A 19,883-nucleotide genomic window follows, 5' to 3' on the forward strand; every position below is an offset into this window, starting at 1 on the left:
AAACCTGGGGTCTCTAGGATATGTCTTTTCTTAAAAGTTGCTAATATTCTTTGGGAAAATATAAATATGTCTAACATTTTTACGATGCTTATGTTTTGTGCTTTGCAAACTTTTTTTTTCACATACACTAACTGGTTTTGCTCCATGGGCATCACAGGTAAATTACTTGGGTCATACTGTCCTTCAGTTTTCTTATGTGCAAAATGGGGGTATAACAAACCTGTCTCATGGATTTATTTTAGAGATTACCAATGTTAATTTATTTACAGCATTTATAATAGTGTCAGGCACTCAGCATGAACTGTATGTTAAGTGTCAGCTAAACATAGATACTAACTGTATGTTAAAGATTTTATTTATTTATTCATGAGCGACACAGAGAGAGCCAAAGGTACACACAGGCAGAGGGAAAAGCAGGCTCCGTGTGGGGATCCTGATGTGGGACTTGATCCTGGAACTCCAAGATCATGCCCTGAGCCAAAGGAAGACACTAAACCTCTGAGTCACCCAGGCGTCCCTAACTGTATGTTTATATAGATGAAGAAACCAAGGTTCAGAAAATTTAAGTAACTTATGAAAATTATAAAGCTGAAAAAAGTTTGATTTAGTCAGATGCTTTTTTTTTTAAGATTTTATTTATTTATTTGAGAGAGAGAATGAGAAAGAACACACTCAGGAGGAGAGGCACAGAGAGAAGCACACTTCCCACAGAGTAGGGAGCCCAACACGGAGCTCAATCCTAGGACCCTGACACCATGACCTGAGTCGAAGGCACACACTTAAGTGACTGAGCCCCCCAGACGCCCCTAGTCAGATCTTCTGATACAAATCTTGGATGATTTCTGTTGGCACATCACAGCTTTCCCTTCCCCCACCCCCTACCTTATTCCCTTTTATTCAACAAAGTCTAAGAAGTATCCAAGCATGCATGCCAATTACTGTGCTACTGCTGAAAATCTAAAAAGATGAAAAATACACAGGCGCTGCCTTCAAGGGGTTCACAGTCACTGGAGAAAAAAAGATAGGGAGTCAGGTGACTCATACGATGTCCCAAGGCCAGTGACTGAGACAGGCACAGGAAATTCTGAGAAGATTACCTACACAGGGAGGAAAGAGGCTCTGAGAAGTCTTCCAGATGAGCTGACACTTGCCTTTAATGTTGACAAATATTCACGACGTGGGGAAAGCATGAGTGTCATGAGATCAGAGTGGTGATTCCCAAATTTGTGGCCACCAGGAGAGTTTGTACAAACATGGATTGCTGAGGCCCATGCCTATTTCTGAGACCCAAGAATCTGCCTCTCTAACAAGTTCCCTGAAGGAGAGCAGAGCAGAGAGGCAGAGTTGGTAAGAGATGAAGGTGGCAGTGGATAGGAGGAGGATTCTGGGCAGAATTTTATGCCAGTTCAACGAGAGCAGGCTCTATCCTAAAAAGCCACAGTAGCGGGGAGGGCAATGGAATGGGGAGGGGGTGCCGAAGAGGTTAGTCTGCTCAAATTTGCTGCGAACAAGATGGCTCTTTTTTGACTGCAGCATAGAAAACAAACAAGAGAATGTAATAATCCTGCTGAGACGTAATGAGGCTTGAACAAAAGCATCCATGCTAGGAAGAGAGGAGAATAGAGCTAATGAAGAGATTTATCTATAAACTTGATGACGGCATGGCTATGGAAGACCTGGGAAAGAAAAGTCAAGCGTGGGAAGCTGGATGGTACTACCAGATAGGTGGACAAAAAGGACGAAAGATTTCAAAGATGCCCCAGCTACCACATAGTAAAAGTACAGTAGCCTTCTTCAGATGGGAAACCCTTAGCAGATCTAAAAATCGAGAAAGGTAACGGTAACTATAGAAAGAGAAGGATGGAGGTACAGCAGAGCAAGAGTATGACTCTGGGCAAGTTTCCAGCCTGGGCAGAGACGGCCGGGTCATAGGCACCATGGACTTTGAAGGGGGAGATCTCTGTCATCCTCTGGGGTGTCAGAAAGGAGGTGGGAATGGATGTGGAATTAGACACATTCATAACAAAGCTGGTAAAAGAAGATCTCATCCACATCCTAAATGTCTTGATAAGAAAAGAAGGGAAGTGGGGCACCTGGGTGGTTCAGTCAGCTAAGTGTCCAACTCTATTATGGGTCAGGTCAGAATCCCAAGGTCATGATCTCAGAGTCCTGAGAATGAGCCCCGTGTGTCGGGGTCTGCGCTAAGCAGGGAGTCTGCTTGAGATTCCCTCTTTCCCTCTCCCTCTGATCTCCCTCCTATTCTCTCTCTCTCTCTCTAATATATAAATCTAAAAAAAAAAAAAAGAAAAAGAAAAAGAAAGAAAGAAAGAAAAGAAAAAAGGGAAGGTTTTAGCTGCTGAGGGTAAAAGTTGTGCTGGCATCCAGTTCGACACATTCTCTGAAGGATGAATAAGACGCTATCTGTGCATCAGTGCTGGTATGCTGATGGTGTAAGGATGTTATTCCACCTAAATTTCATGACAAGTTTTCGTATTTCTTATGTCATTCCTCCCTTGGTCACACATTATGCAAGTTGCGATCGCAAGAATTCAAGTTCATGTGAAAAAAACCTTTGTAAGATATAAAATATTGTTCACACATTCAGGATTATTGCTAACAAAACTCAATTCAAATGTGGATTTATTATGATTAAGCTATTGAATCTCCAATACCTTTTGCAGAGCCTCTTCTGTTTTTTCAGGGTTTGTTTTTAGGGCTTGAGAAGCATCATACATAGGGATTGGCATAAACCTCAATGTATAGTTCCTAGAAAAAGGAGAAAGTAATATTTATTTAAAAATAATGTCCTACTACCTTACTTCAGCACTCTTTTTTTTTTAAAACCCAGAAACAGTTGCTAGAACGTCTTAGAAAATTCTGAACTAACAAGCTACCTTAGGGCCCCAGATTATAGGTCAACTTTCTTTAGTACTCATGTATGCAGCGCCATGGGCCACCACGTCAGCTCAAGTTGTCTTATAAAAGTGACACGACCACAAGGCAACTGATGGTGGTGTTTTCAAAATCAGATTTTCAAACTGGGACTGGAAAAATGGGCCGAGAGAAAGGCTAGGAAGTCCAGCCTCCACCTGCTACTCAGGATTTAGTCACCCAACAGATCTGAACGTATCTGTATCACCACAGTGACACCTGTCAGGCCCAAACCGACAGAGGGAAACTACACAATGAAACCAAAACATCTGTTTGCAGAGCAAGGACTTTAGCATCCACAAAAATAGTCTGTGTAGGCTCTGCACCGCTTTAAACAAGGAGGCCCCAAAGCAGCCACTGTCTTCAGAAAAGCTGCTTCACACAGGCTTCCCGCCAGGCTCAACACTCAGACCCTGTGCACGTCTCTGTGGTCTGCATTTCATACATGGCCTGTGTCCACTGGGCTCAACTCCCAGTGAACCAACTGGTGGAAAACTGTGTTCCTGTATCATCCTCCCTGCTGTTGCACAGCTGGTTGGGCACAAGAGTGCAAGGAGAGTCGTCTTTGTGTAAGGAAATCAACACGGAACTCTGAATCTGTGCCCTGGCCTTGGATCCTGACCCTGCTGCAAACCACTCTGTGCCCATTGACCACAAACACCTGCTCCTGGACCACACACTAGCCCTGGGGATGCCTCCTCTCTCCCACTCTAAACCCAGTTGCCTTTTTCTACCGCGCGACACTCAGAAGGATGACCTTCTGAGCCATGTGGTGACAAGTGGGGTGTTCTAGTCCACTGGGATCTCACAGTCAGTTGCCGTGTAAACACTAAACAATACTCACAGTGTGATTCTGGTGGCTATTTAGATGGCTTCTACTGGAAGAGTAAATTAACTAACTCCCAAAATATGGTATCATCAAGAACTAATAGAAGAAATAAGCAACTATCTTAATAAAAGTAGTCATCTATATGGGTGTTATCTAATGGAAAAAAATGTTTCTCAGTCCAATGTATGGTGCTTTGATGTAAAATAATGTACAAAGAAAAAGGCTGTTATTTCTAGGACTTCAATTTTTGCCTTAGCTTTGTTTTAGCAAAATTGTTTTTGTTTGGTTTAAGAGGAGCCAACCAACTTAAATGAAGAGACGGCACATGTATTTTGCAGCCTTGAGGATTTTCCTTGGCCTCATCCAACTATGATCATGCTCCCGACCGGCATACTTTATTTAAACCAAATGTGATTTTGGGCCACTGGCATTGTAGAGCACAGCATACATAACAGACTGTAATCCGGGGAGCCCTACCATCAATCTGGATACGTTGAGTACTGAGTGTGCAGATTCTTGGCTTCTCACAAAGACCAGTGTGGGCTACTGGCACTCTACAGCAGTGGCAACTGTGCTGTGCCCACCCAAGTGTAGCTATTTGTGAATGAATGTTTCCATTAGAAGGTTTCCTGATGCAATGGGAGTAATTATAGAGGGTTTTGCAGTCACAGAGGGCACCAGGAAGAGGTGGAGCAAGCTACCTTATCCATGTTTCGTGATGGTCTATGGGGGCAGCACTCTTGACCTGCTCGATAAATCAGAACCCTGGGATTTAGAACTGGAAGGCACTTCGGGATAATTTACTCTGATTTTCTCACTTCATAAAAGAAGAATTAATCAGAAAGGTGCAATGTTTCCTTTGCTCAAGAGGATAGGCTTGTAGATGACAGAGCCAGGGACTTAATGGAGGGCTCTTATTTCTAGGCCTCGGATTTTATCCATGGCACCATGTTGGGCATGAGAGCCCTACCTAGGAGGCTTCATGCATGAAGGGAAATCTGGGGAAAAAACATCAATGATGAGTAACCCCCACCCCTTCCCCAGGGGACCAGCTTCTATGCCACTAGCCCCTTATTTCCTACCCACATTTTGTCACCTCTCATTTTTAATACTGGGTGATCATTTCTGCCTTCGGAAAACAAGATGAGGGCTGAAGAGCTCAGAAAGAACCAGATTTCTAGAATTTCTTCCAGCCATCTTTGTATTATTGCCTCATGTTATTTACTGGGAAAGTTAATTTGACAATTAACAGTAATTGTAGATGTTAGCTACTATGGTAATAAAACCTTTGACAGTAATGAGACAAGTTAATCGGCCGTTCCTCAATTCCAGTTTTATTTTCTGGAGCTTAGCTTTCTTCTTTCCACTGTATTCAAAATTGTCAGAATGCGCAGAAAAGGCAAGACCCAATAGGAAGAGAATGTGAAACAACAAGAAAAAGCAAGGTGACCATAGCATGGCTTCTCCGCATGGTCTCCTTTAATTCCCATGCTGGTGGTGTATCTCTGCCCTCGTGTACAGATGAGGAAAGTCACACCAGACCAAAGCCCACATCTTCCCAGGTCCCATGGTGGAGTAGCAGAGGCTAACTCAGACCCAGACTTTCTGGATCAAAATCCATTGCTCCTTCTATCACATCACCGGTAACACAGATACCATTGGTTCTTTTGCACTTTTCCAGAAAGAAATCCCAATTAAAACTTACTTTTCCATAGCAACAGCTATATCTTGGAAGCCTTGGGCAGTAATGTTGTTCTTGTCCCATATCACAGTCCTGTTTGGAAATCAAGTCACACAAATGATCAGACACTTAGGGATGGACAAAATGCTTCTCCTACTGAAGATGAGTCTCTTATAGACAATACTCTCTGGGCAAGGAGTAACATTCGACTTAGTTTTAAACACAGCAAGGATGAGTATCTCCTCCAACATTACATTCTTAACCCATTTACTGCTCACACAGTACAAGAAAATTGTACTGAAAAGCAACAGCATGCTCATTAACTTACCATGAAAACACCTGATGCTTTGTAGCCAGAAAACCCTAAAACCTGGTTTCTCTGATATTCTCTCAACGTATTCTCCAAATAGTTACTTGAGCACTCATGTCTGAAGCTGGAGCTGTTCATAAAAGATGCCAAAGGGTCTCTTGTCCAACACAAAGAATTTCAGGTCCTGAGACTGTTGCCCATTCTAAATAACTAGAAAGAATCCTCCTACATTGTCTGTTTTCATTGTTGCCCTGACATGGTATGATCAGCAATCCCAGGCAGTTCGCACTCTGCTGGTAAACCCACGGCTTCTATAAATAGGAGGTTGTTTACTTTTTAAGCACAAATTCTATTTTGGAAGAAAAATACTACTTCACTTTCAGAATGTGAATTCTTCAGAGATATTCTGGCATCTGTCAATTCACCTGACACATGAAATGGCTTTTATTTGGCTGATCCAAAAATCACACCTCTAGCTGCTTTCACTTCCTGATTGCAATGATCCTGATCTCTTCTTTATGTACAGTACACCCTGGCCTTCCAAGAAACTGTTGTGGTTCTTGGCTTTTGTGTAGACAGAAGGTTCAGGAGAACAAGGAAGCGTCCAAAAACATCAATAAAGAGCCCTTGAAGAGCAATGTGAATTAAATATTCATTTATCAGACTGCTGGGCTGGGGAACAACTACATTTCTCCGAAGGATGGAGGATAATATGGTCCTTAATAAAAGTGGTTACCACAGGGGCGCCTGGGGGGCTCAGTTGGTTAAGTGTCTGCCTTCAGCTCAGATCATGATCTCAAGGTCCTGAGATCGAGTCCCACATCAGGGTCTCTGCTCAGCAGGGAGTCTGCTTCTCCCTCTCCCTTGGCTTGCCTTCCCCCTGCTTGTGCTTGCTCTGTTTATCTGTCAAATAAATAAGTAAAATCTAAAAAAAAAAAAAAAAAAAAGGAGTGACCACTTAGCTAGTTCTTAAGAAAAGCCAAACTTGGGAAACACCAGGAGTGGCTGAAAACCACTACACAGAATAGTTAGCACAGAGCACAAACTTGCCTTTAACCAGGGTACCCCCTGCATCCCTCAGGTTTTAAGTCTATATTGGCAGTGGGGGAGGGGAAGTAAGATAGGCCCTCGTGTTGGACCTTCAGTCTTCCTGATTCTACTCTCTACCTGTAAAACTCTCCTCTGCTGCTCACTGACCTTCCCCTTACAGCTGTCAACACTGTGAAACAGGACATTGTGCCAGTTTTCCATTGGGTTTTATGCCACAGTGGAAATTGTTAAGACAACAGCTCATAGGAACCACAATATCTAACTTTGGGAACCCACCCCCACCCCGCCATCCCCAGTATTTTGACAAAAGACTTGAAACGGTCACCTCTTCTCAGTTGGGCTCATGGGAAACTCAGGTCCCACTGGGCACAGCCAGTTCTCCAATGCTTGGGGACTAGAATCTTTTCCAGAGCTTTCTAGGGCCCTCCTTAGGGTGAGCATCCACATCTCAGGGCCTAGTGCCTGACCCACATACCTGAGTTTGGTGTTGATTTGTAGTGCTTTGGCCAGCATCTTGGCTCCCATGTCCCCCATTCCATTCCCACTGATGTCCACTTTGGTCAAGGAGGTATTACTTCCCAGGGCATTGATGATGATAGTGACCTCAGTCTTGAGTTTTGAGTCGGCCAGGGACAAGGACTGCAGGGGCTGAAAAGGGAATAGGAAGTAACAGTGACATGGTCTGATCAAAGTAGCCACTGCTCTCAATGACCCATTTCAGGGAGAATCACCAGGGGAGGTACCTACTGCACGCACTTGAAGTGTCTCATTTTAAAACTCTGCCTAAAAGATGTTGATGAATGGGACCCAAAGGTTCTGGATAAAATGGACCTTTGCAGTCAAACACAGAGAGCTTGTGTTTCAGTGCTGAACACTGGCCACCTCTCTCCAAAGGGAAGCGTGGAAGGATGCCGGAGGGGCAGATGTCAGCTCTTTTGAAGTGGAAGACATGAAGAAATGAATAAGAAAAGTACATAAAAATTTCTGAGCTTCTATATGGCTACACTACCCCTATTTTACCCATTTTATTTTTATAAAAGGTGAAATGACATCTTAAAATACTAGCAGAGGACAAATGCAAAATAAAAGCCAGCCAAGATTAATAACAGCTGACATTTACCGAACGCATACTATCCTTAACCACTGTTCAAGCTTTTTGCATGTATTTAGTCATAGAATCCTCCCAGTACTCTAACACTGATGTATTACTATACTCAGTATTGTTATCCCCAGATCCCAAGTGAAACACAGAAGGGACAAGTGACTCAACTGAGGTCATATAGTTAGAAAGTCACTGAACAGAAGCAGATAGTCTGGTTCCTGATTCTGTTCTCTGGGCTCCGACACCATCATGCTGCCCCTCAGAGTACACCCTCAATCCTTCTGGATGATCATCCTCAGCTTTATAAGTAACAATCAGAAGATATACAATTTTTCTAAAAAAAACAGAAAAAGTCAAACATCTGTGACTATTTTATTGTTAGAAGCTGGATGGTGAATCCAAACCAGCCCACTCGCTGTCCGTTTAAGCTGGGGACTAAAGACCAAGTGGCCCAGAGGCAGGTTCTGTCTGGCCAAGAAAATGAAGAGGGCCCCTCCTTACCCCCACTTCCTTTTACTTGTTTACGCCACCTGCCCAGACCCAGAGGCATCTGGATTTGCAATCCCTGAATTCAGCCATAACGGAATTAACACAGCACTGAGAATTCCAGAACCTGAACCAATGTGGCCCTGAGAATCAGAATGCAGCCTTCCCTGGGGATCTGGATGGCTTCCAGGTTGCTTATGGTGGTCTAGATTGACCCAGCCATACATAACAGTTCTAGATGCTTACTCTGTAAGCAGTTTGACATTACAGGCTAGGGGGTGAGGGGGGATACTGGAAATAGTTGCTAGGGTCATCTACGTTCCACCACAGCCCATGGGATCGGGGCTCTTGAGATGTGCCTGGTAGTCTGTAGGACTTACACCACTGCGTGGCATCTCTCTATACCCACTCAACCACCAGATACTGATTTGTTTAGGGTACATCTGCCAGAAGGCTGCAGAAGGCAGGATGGGAGAGCTGATGGTCTCAAGACTCAGTTACTTCCAAAGCAGCATTATGCATTTGACTAAAGGTTTACCAAGTGACCATATTTACTGTCCTTATTGTACAAATTTGGCCACTTTTTCTAAATGTGATATAGCTATCGTAAAATCAAAAGGTAACGTATGAACTTGAATCAAATTTCTAAAATTAAATGGCATGGTAAGTGCTGAGGCATTTAAAACCAGAAAGCCTGCATATGTTTAGACTCAGGCAGGTTTAGTGGGGCTGCTTTAATGTTAAGATCCCACACTCAGGGAAATGAAAAAAACTTAACTAAAATGCCTCAGACTCAGGGAAACTTAATGTTTTAAATGAAAACAAATGCAGTGTTCCTTTAATAAAAAGCTAAAATCACATCTCTCATGATTTTAATAATCTCTATTCAGCTACTACAAAAATGTTATATTATGGCTTCTTCCTAATACTGGAAAGCTGCCAAGTCTCCCAGCTAGCAAGCACCAATGCCAGTAGTATATTCAAACTCTAATACACCCCAGCTAACACTTAAAACTAATAGGCAGAGTCATTAATGCGAACAGAACAGCCTGAATTGCATGCATATTTATAAGGTCATCCCTTCCTGATTTATTGCACCTCCATGTAATATTACTATTTGAAATCTTACTATTTCTTTTCATAGCTGAACATGCTTAATCTGAATCTGTCTCCTTGCCACAGGCACCCCCAGGAGAAGCACATTTTCTAGTACTGATTACAAATGGTTTTGTGATACTTCAAAACAAGATTCCCTGTCATCTCAGCCTCTCCGCATTACTGTCCCAGGGCTCTGGGCACAGCAGCCCGACAACCACTGTCTATATTTGAAAGTGACACTGGAGCCCCTGGGGAATCAAGGTTTTCTAACCAAATATAATGTGTGACTCAGGCGAAGATAGTATTCCATGAGCTGTCAAAGAACAGGCTCTGACAACACATGGCCAGAATGTAAAAAGCAAGACATTATTTTATATATGGAAAAACCTTTAAAAAAATAAAATAAAAAAGGGATCCCAATTGTGTCAGTTATTGGTGGAACTTTTAGTGTTGCAAGGCTCGCCTCCTAATCATTCTGAATTGTTTTGCACATTACTAATTCAGAAGTAGGAAAAAATAGAAGGTAATTGCTTTTTGAAAAAGCCACCTACTTTTCAATGACGTGAACATAAAGAGCTTTCCCCTGAATTTTATTAGTGGCACACTTCCCAAACTTATAACTTGACAGAATTCACATTTATAGAGCAACTTTCCCACCTGCAAATAGGTTTTGAGGCATGTTTTAAATATCAAGATCGTTTTTAAGTGAGAGCCTTTTGGAATTACAGAAACAGAAGACCCTCATGTAAGAGGCAAAACATGACATTTTAAAATATTTTTTTCACAAAATATAAATTTCGCTAAAATATACACTAAGAAACAGTAGTTGGGGATGAATATTAACTGTGATGCTGAAATATTAGCATCTTCAATCTTTTAAAACAGGGCCAAGACTGGGAAATCAGAAACTCAAAGCAGAGTGGTATACAGTCAAATTAAATATGCAAAACTGCATCAATTTTGATTTATGTGCCTCATTTTAATAACCCAGTATAAAAGTAACAAAACATGGAGTTTGTTACCAAATGAGGACAGAAAGAAGGTTCAAATTCATGAATTGATAATGAATTTCATCTCTGGCCCATAGTTTGGAAATTATATCCACACAAAAAAGAGATAGGACAACTGAATTTTCTTCCACCTTCCAGGTCAGATCTGCACAGAAAGATGCCAGCATCTAGGAAAAATTCTAGTCTCCACCTTTCTGGCCCCTTGGCTTTCTCAGAAAACCTAGCTTAGAGTCATACTAGAACTTGCTACTACCCTGCAAGAATTCAAAGTGGAAAACAATGCTTTTTAAAAATGTGTCCCCTCGGGATGCCAGGGTGGCTCAGTGGTTAAGCATCTGCCTTTGGTTCAGGGCATGATCCTGGAGTCCCTGGATCGAGTCCCACATCAGGCTCCCTGCATGGAGCCTGGCTTCTCTTTCTGTCTGTGTCTCTGCCTCTCTCTGTGTCTCTCTCATGAATAAATAAATAAAATCTTTAAAAAATAAATAAATAAAAATGTGTCCTCTCTCACATGATTCATATAGGAAATCAGTCTCATGACCTAAAAAGTAGCAATCACAAAACATCAATAACCTGAATCTTTGTAGTAGGAATACACATTGATTTGGGTTTTAGGTACCATCAAAGCTACTTGGTGGCCAAACAGGACTAAAATATGAAGTGGAAAAAACCCTTAAAAAGCCTCAGTAAAATATAAGGTGCAAAATATAAGATAACACCAGGTTTAAGTTAAAGAAATTAATAGTAGATCACTTCTTGCTTTGTTCATAAAATATCCTTCTCTTGCACACCTGCGTGACTCAGTCAGTTAAGCATCCGAGTCTTGGTTTCAGCTCAGGTCATGATCTCAGGGTCAATGTATCTGGCTTCTCACTGAACGCACAGTCTGCTTGAAATTCTTTCTCCCTCTCCCTCTATCCCTCCTGCTCATGCTCTTACTCTCTCTCAAATGAATAAATCTTAAAAATATATATGTTTTTTCTTTTTTTCTAATGTACTTTAAAGGGCAGCAAAATAGGATACTATTTAAAATTAAATTTCTTTAATCTGAACCAAGTCTTGGCCAGAAGCAACTAAAGGGAATAAAAATATAAGAATAACACTTGAGCTCTAAAAGCAATTTCAGATGAGTAACCAGCTTTCTTAGTCTCTTGTAATTCTACATAATTATGAGACAAAATTCAAATTAGCAGTATGATATTTCCCAGCATGATATAAGGTCAGAAATTCAACTAGATTGAAAAAAAATCATATTTGCAGATTACTGCAACAGCTGAAGTTAGGACATAGTAAGTTTCATTAAAAGATGGGCTTATGAGCCAATTTATACTTCTTTTAATCTTTTAGTTACAATCTTCCTTTAACTAGTAATGAGTTGAAATGAAGACTAAGCAATTTTGAATACATTCTATGTACTAAAGCATATCTATTTATTCCATTAAAAAAAACAGAAATGGTGTAGATAAAATTATCTGGAAGCATAGCAGCATTAACTCAGTAGAAATAATTAGTAAACATGGTAACAAGCTAAAGACTTGAGGCAAAAGTCTTTAAAATAGTACTCACCGATTCTTCATCCTGAATCATCTGTACTAAGCTGTCCAACACAGGTGTCAGATTTCTAAAGAGATTTTAAAGATGTGGACAGTGGAATCAAATCAAAAGCTTTCACGAGGTTGCTTATTTTCATCATTGTTATATAAAAAAATTCAAAACTCTTACTTGGATTTCATATTATTAAAATTTTTGCCTAATGCCAGGTGTTGTATTGATCTGTTTTTACTGAGCCACACTATTAAGGTGGATAGGTCAGATTCTAAACCTGGAAAGAATCAGAAAAAGCAGAGAATCAAAACACACGTGTATAAATAAATTCTCAAATGTAACATAATTAAGCAAAGGTGATACGCACTTGGATGACTTTCCCTATGGTCTCGAGAACCCTGGGATTCCAATCTTTCATTTTCCAAGGAACTATTTTCTCTCTTTTCATGTCCTATTATTTCACAGGGTTAAACTCATTCTCTGCTAAGACATACCTAAATCTCTTATACACTCAGTGGGTAAGTCAAGTCAGCAAGAAATGGGGAAAGGATGAGTCTCATCTCTGCCCATGATTTTGTAAGAGGCAATTCCAACATACCGTTTGTTGGCGAGTAACTGAAGTTGTCTATGCGAACTTAACAGGCTCCTACTCACATGCTACTATAGTTGGCAGAAATGAAGCTAATGAAACAAGTTTCTGAGTAAATAAAAAAGGATTTTATTTTATTGTCACTAAGAATGCAAAAGGTCAGATAAAAATTATTATCAATGTTCTGATGACAATTTTTTTTTAAACTGACTTGTTTTATTGCATTTTTGGCCTTGGTATCAACTTACTAAGACTCTGGCATTGACTTATTCCATACATAAATTCTGTTAAATCTAACAGTCCTATTAGTCAAGAAGTGCCATGACACATTCGTGTAGGTATTGGCTAGATTGGGCTTTTTCTTCCCCCCTTAGTAACTTGCTTTAAATAGTATTTGTTTCTTCTCTGATTTCCAACTTACCATTATCGGAGATATCTAAGCTGGTGATGTTGTGGATTTCAGCAATGCAGCCTTCTAATACTTGTGCACCTCCTGATCTCAGCTAGAGAAACACAAACCACACACAAGGTAAAGGAGTCACCTACTAGAAGTGGAACCAAATAAAATTAAAAACAAGAGATACAGTCTCAGACTTCATGCCAAAGAACAAGTGAAAGCTTATCAACTCCATAGCTATCATCAGTGGTAAAGAGCCAATCACTAGTCATTGCTACTGTTTCCCATGCTACCTAAATCTGTAATTGCTAGAAAAAGAAACAGAAAGATGAAGAGCATGGGTTCTGTCAGCCTACATGCACTGTCTTCATTTCTGACTTTTGGAAACCTAACAATTCCCTTTTATACGTAAGGAACTGTTATGGATTTTGTCTGATTATTCCAGATTTCAGGGTAGGACTCCACCAAGTAGCAGCAAAACAAGCAAAGGAGATAGCGAAGATGAATTCTTGCTGTCAACCACTTCAGGAGAGACCCAGCCTGTTGTCCCACAGAAACAGTGTGTGTGGTCTCAGTATTACAAAGTAAACAGCTCAAGGTGATTACAATGATCTGTACAAACTCAATGAGCCACAGAAGAAAGAAAGATGTTAGAATAATTTAAAATATTATGGTTGCCTTATAGCAAAACTAATTCTCATTTTATAACCTCATTTATTTTACAAAGACCGGCAACCTATAAAAGTCAATACTTTGCATCTTTTCCCAGGAAACCAAAAGCATATCTACAGAGATCAGAAGATCTTTTTGTTTTCAAATATCTGAGTTCCTACTATATGTAAAGGATTGTAAAGGATGAAAATTTCCCAAGATGTGGCTCTTTGCTCAGCAAACTTACTATTTCATAAGGGAAAGAAATGATCACCTTCTGGGAACCTATTAGGTACCCTGGTTTCTCTACCAATGTAAGAACATTAAAATTTATCTAAGCTGCTATACCAAGTGTAAAATGCAAAATGCTACTTCCTACTTGTGCAAGTTTTGATGTAAGAATTTAAAGAACCAATTCACTGTTTTACATGCAATATTTTTATGCTACCCAGAACCAAAACCTGCTCATTTCCATGGCTGCTTGGGTGTCAGGCAGTTTTCACACAGATCAGATCCTTGGGATTGTTATTTATTCAGGAGTATTTCAGATGAGGTGTTTAAATTCAGCCTTCTCTACTTTCTACGGTGGCAGCAGATCACTCTGTGGGGCCTGACATGAACTGTAAAGGGGCAGACCTGCCCAGGAGGTTGGTCTCCAAGCTTTAGGGAAACCAAGACCAACTAACTCCAGTTGAGGGGCTTAGAACGCAGTGTGTGCAGCGGCTGCCAAGGCAGAAGGCCCATTTTACTACACTGCTTGTACTCCCAGGTGCTCTCCAGCTGACCCACAAACCTGGAGTCCATCTTTATCACATCATCTCTAGACTCGCCCCAGCAGCCTGCAGTTCAGAGTGTAGTCCCCAGACTGATGGCAGTCTGCAAAGTTTGCTACTGGTCTTGGGTAAAATAGATGCAGAAATTGACTATGAATATATTAAAAATCTGAGTAATAATACTTTGAGGTCTGTTGCATCAATTAACAAAAATTGAGGGCTTATATTTTTATGTCTTTTTAAATCTTTTTCTATATATTTTTATTACATTTTTTGCAAAAGTACTGGTTTATGATAGAATGGAAATTAAAAAATAAAAACACAACAACCAAATTCTTCACCACATATAGTTTTGAGAAGCAATGCTCCAGATAATAGCTTGTTAATACTTGAAGATGTGAATGTGTATACAGACTATGTCAAAGTTAAAGCAAAAAATATTTTAAGCAAACACTTCAAAGAAACATAATTTGGCTTTTAGAGCATGAAAAAATGCTCTTCAGAAGATAAACATAAGTGCATAAAATCTTCACAATGTGATTATTTGCTGTTAGCGATGTCTCTGCAGAGAAGTAAAATTTCTTCAAGAAAATATCTCATTATTATCAAGTACAGTAACAATATTCCATTTACAGATATGGAAAATACAGGTGACATTTAAGTGCTCAATTCTGTTTATTTTATAAATACTCTTGACTGATAATATTTGTAGCATATAGCCATAAAACTAACATTCTTCCAATAGTTAAAAACCAATCAAATATATCAACAGACCTTAATTTATTGATTTATAAAGTACTTACACAGTGGCCAAGCTAAGGAAAGCCCAAGGAGAAAAAATAAAAGCACATTATCAGCAGTAAGCAGAGCAGAGAAGCCGAAGCCTTTATCAATTTATTATGAAAAAAAGGGTTAGAAAAACGCTTGCAACTAAAAATCCGCTCCCAAAACCCAAATCAAAACTTTAACTAATAAAATAACTTATCTTCAGGTACCAAGAACATTCAATTGAATTCACAGGTTATTAAATGCCTAAAACTGCCCCAAAGCTAAGGCTTTCCTAAAACAGTAAAAGCTTTTCCATTACTGTAAATGAAAATCCTTTTAAATGAAATTTGCATAATGAGAAGCTATGTCTGCATGTGTGCATGTAAAACTGGTTTTTAAATTACCCTCATTTGGATCCCACACACTAGCATTATTTAAAAGAAAGCAAGATCAAAGAGGAGTAAATGTGACTGAATCACTGAATACTTTTTGAAATGTTAAAAATAAACTTACATTTGTTTCAATAGAGAAGTGTTCTCTTGCTCACGAAAGGTAGATGTTACTCACAGTTCTAAGAGAATAGTTGCCTCTAATACTCAAATAGCCATAATGAGGACAAGAGAAGCAAGGAAAACTAAAATCTAGACAGAATTTTTAATAATTCATTTTCCTTTGGGGCATCTGGGTAGCTCAGTCGGTCGAGCATGCAACTCTTGATTTCAGCTCAGGTCATGATCTCAGGGCTGGAGGATGGAGCAGGAAGTCTGCTTCTCTCCCTCTTCCCACCCCCACCCTCTGCTCTCTCTCTAAAATAAACAATATCTTAAAAAAAATTTCATTTTCCTTCCTCTAGATCACTTGCCATTTAAAAAGATGTGACAAAATATAAAATATATAATCTAAATATAAAATAATCCCTCAAATTAGCATTTTTCTTCTACAGGGGTCCCAATTTCAATTAAAAAATAATTTTTATCCTGGGAAATTTTCTCACTTTATGCTGTGAACAGCGGGGACGCCTGGGTGGCTCAGCGGGTGAGCGTCTGCCTTTGGCTCAGGGCTCATCCCGGAGTTCCTGGATCAAGTCCCAAATCAGGCCCTCCACAGGGAGCCTGCTCCTCCCTCTGCCTGTGTCTCAGCCTCTCTCTCCGTGTCTCTCATGAATAAATAAACTCTTTAAAAGAAAACAAACTGTGAATAGTGTATCGGTTTCTCCAAGGACAAAAAGTGGTTTGACAAGAGCGGACTCAAAATGTCCTCTTGTTAAGTGGGGTCTGAGGCCAAAAGGCAATTTGGAACCGAAAAAGACAGATATAAGTAGTCATTTCTAAGGAGCAAACAGTTGTGCGTTTTATTTTGCTTCCTATATGCTTCCTGCTGCGACAACAGTTTTTGCTTTGCCTCCCACCCTGGGCCCAACAGGAAGCTGATCCCTGGGGGGTACAACCGTGGAAGGTACCCACCCGCATCGCAGCACACCTGCCTTCCACCTCAAAGGTGGGTGAACCACTATCGCATTGGACAGAATTGCCTCAGAAGTTTCTATTCCGGTGCTGCAATGTCCTAATCATTACAAATGATCTGATCTGCTGCTCCTCAGCACCCTGGCGGGAATTGTGGAATCATGTGCAGGAAAGTTTCTGCTTAAAAGAACCGACTCTACACCCAGACCTACAACTTTGCATCACTTCTGAGGTCTTGGAGATTCTTCTCTCTCACTTGGAAGGACCGTGAGCTGGAGGAATTCAGCAGCAGCATTTCTCTATTCTGCTCCTGCAGTAGGACCATGGTGACATTTCTACACAGGCCAGAATGACGGAGCCACTGGCTCCCTTCAGGTAGACAGGTGTGTGGAGAGAATCCATCCACACGCCAATTTCACTACTACCATATAAAACAGTTGTAAAACACTTTTTTTGGAACGAACCTTGAGGGCAACGGGACACATATCTTTGAACTTCCACAAGGATGCTGAATCCTTACCCTGTAAGAGTGAATGAGGATAGCCACAGGCCATTCAGGGTACAAGTCTGGCCGTGGAGGGTAATACAGTTTTGCGTCCCAAATCAGGTGGGACTATAAATTGATGAGACTAATTCTTCTTGAAAGATTGAAAATGGCTTTGAAGGCAATTCCCAAAAATATTTCGGAAAATCCAGAATCTTAATACTTCTAAATAAAGATTTTTTAGAAAGGCCGTACTGACTCTTGCTGTAAATTCTTACATTCAAAATAAGGCTTCACAGTAGTCATTCTCTTCCTCCCCAGAGGATGGCTCACACAGGCCGGGCTCAGCAGGGTGCCAAATCCCCGGGAGCTATTATGGTCTCCATTCCACAGGTGAGAAAATGCAAGCCAAGTGGCCTAGCCAGACTTCAAAGGGCGCTTTACTGATTTCAGTGTACCAACCCTTGGTCAAGACCCCCTTTTGTCTCCCAGGACTACTTGTAATTCTTTTCCTAGAGAGATGACCCCTTTTGGGTACTAAAAAGACCGAGGGAAAGAAAACAAACTGGTAAACATAATTCATGTGGAACATCTTAAGGAATGCAGATGCTTTTTTCTCTAAGTGGAGACGTTATCTGTACATGAAAGCTTAATTTCCATACTTATTAGCTTTGCCCTCACAGATCCAAAGATTGCAGCCTCAAATTCTGGACTTAGGTGTCCAAATACCAATGATGTTTGCTTGGAGGAAAGCAATTCTATAATTTATAAACAGCTACATGGTACTTTTATTTTTAAACAGCATTTAGCATAAATCTCCTCTCTCATTCAAACTGATGAACGTGAAGTGCCTCTTTCGGGGAAATACAGAAGTCCTCTGAGGACCACAGGGACAAGTCACCAGAGAGGTGAGCATGGACAGTGAAGGGACCAGCAATGGTAAAAACTAAAAATCATTTCCATAAGTAAAGTTATTCTAAGCTTCCTATGTAGACACTTAAAAAAAAAAAAACTACTCAAGTGTAGTTGACACACAGTGTCCAGTGTACATGTTTGTTTCAGGTGAGGATAATTGAACAACTCTGTACATTAAATGCTCAGAATGCTAAGTGGAGTCACCATCTGATAACATACAACACTATTACAATATCACTGACCATATCCTCTTTTCATCTCTGTAAACATGTAATTCTGACTTCAAAGTTACTTCCTTCACCCCTCCCAGTAAACTCAACCACTGTCTTAAGTGATGGCCATTTATCTTCTGTAACACCCACACAAACCTGATTTTAAAATTAACTAATGGCAAGTAGCTATTTCATAATAAAATACAAAAACTTCATGTTACATCACATTTGTCCTTTGCTTCCATGGCTGGGTAGACTGTCATATTAGAGGCATCATTGGGGGACCGTGAACTTGTTTGGTGCCCACATCAGGAAATATCCAGTGTTACACTTTGGACTGACTCTTTTCAGGTCAGCCCCTCATCCTGGGTCACTGTGGAAGATTTCCAAGATGACATGGCATCAGAGAGAAGTTTCATCCCCTACCACCACAGGTGGGGCAATTTATCTGATCATAAGGGAACATTAAGTGCTGAATTTTTGCATGATTTTGATGGGCATGCTAACAGTAGAGGGGATTGTGTCTACTATGGCTAAAGAGAGAAAGAAAAGAAAAAAATATACACATGAATAATTTCAAACATCCAAGTTGGTGAAAGACTTTTTCTAAGAGCACTACCTAAACTGTGAAGTATCAAATAATTAAAAGGGTATCAGTTAATACTCAAAATGGCCAAGCATTCTATGCAGATAATATCATAACCCCTAACACCTTTCCAGGGGAGATTTACTTTATCATGGAGAGAAGCAAAGAGAAACCTAGTTAGATTTGGACACCCATCTGTAAGAAGAAAAATATGACAAGACACCTTAATTTAGAAAAATAACTTTGTGTTTCATCAATTTCCACAAGCAGCAAGATAATGTGACTTTATAAATGTGGCCACCAGAACTGTGATTCAAGCGTTAAGATGATGGGAGAGCACGGTACTAAGGGTTCTAAGGTAGTCTGAAGGGTTCCCATTTCTCAGCAGTACCACTGTATCATATAATCTGTAAGTGAATGGCCAAAATAAAGTTGTAATTGCCATCATCCTAACGGCCAACCCTAACATCAGAGAGCAATCATTTGATCTGGATTCCCACCTTAGTAAAAAAAAAATCATAAAGGAAAAAGGTCTATTAGCCATTTGGTGGAACCTAATGAAATTGTCAACAGTCTACCATTTTGACCTACAAAAATGTCAATTTTATACAGTTCACCAAATAGAACAGTCTTTGAACATTATTCCCAGTGGGATGATAAAGAAGTTTAAAAACAAGTGACATAGCAATATAACACAGTATTCTTTGGGCATATGATAACCTAACAACTTATTTGAGAAGTAAATGTCTTAATCACATTTGATGTTCTAATAATTACCTGTATAATTAACAACAATCAGGAAAGCACATTTTCATCATACTCTGCCATTAGCAAGCTGATCATTTCAACTTCTTTAGACCTTACTTTTTTCATCCCTAAGTATGGGAACCAGATGATCACTTATGTCCCTTTCTATTTTGATCACAGAATTAAATGGAAGATGTTGTACTGATAGGAATCACTATATTTAATGAGGATAGTAAAAGGTTTGGGTCATTCAGTA

The 19,883-nt window shown here is 40.2% G+C and overlaps 1 protein-coding gene across 5 annotated transcripts in view; it reads right to left on the bottom strand.

Annotated features, from left to right (window-relative positions):
- CARMIL1 (capping protein regulator and myosin 1 linker 1) overlaps positions 1–19,883 on the bottom strand; it is a 312,186-nt gene that overhangs the window by 98,970 nt on the left and 193,333 nt on the right. For all 5 annotated transcript variants that reach the window (XM_077886140.1, XM_077886138.1, XM_077886139.1 and 2 more), the window contains exons 18-23: positions 13,053–13,134; positions 12,220–12,319; positions 12,064–12,118; positions 7,277–7,449; positions 5,466–5,534; positions 2,673–2,766 (exon numbers count right to left, since the gene is read on the bottom strand). In XM_077886140.1, the coding sequence (XP_077742266.1) occupies positions 2,673–2,766; positions 5,466–5,534; positions 7,277–7,449; positions 12,064–12,118; positions 12,220–12,319; positions 13,053–13,134 (573 nt within the window). The remainder of the gene's footprint in view (positions 1–2,672; positions 2,767–5,465; positions 5,535–7,276; positions 7,450–12,063; positions 12,119–12,219; positions 12,320–13,052; positions 13,135–19,883) is intronic.

Source organism: Canis aureus, chromosome 37 (genome assembly GCF_053574225.1).
Source record: "Canis aureus isolate CA01 chromosome 37, VMU_Caureus_v.1.0, whole genome shotgun sequence".
In the NCBI taxonomy this organism is placed as follows: Eukaryota; Metazoa; Chordata; class Mammalia; order Carnivora; family Canidae; genus Canis; species Canis aureus.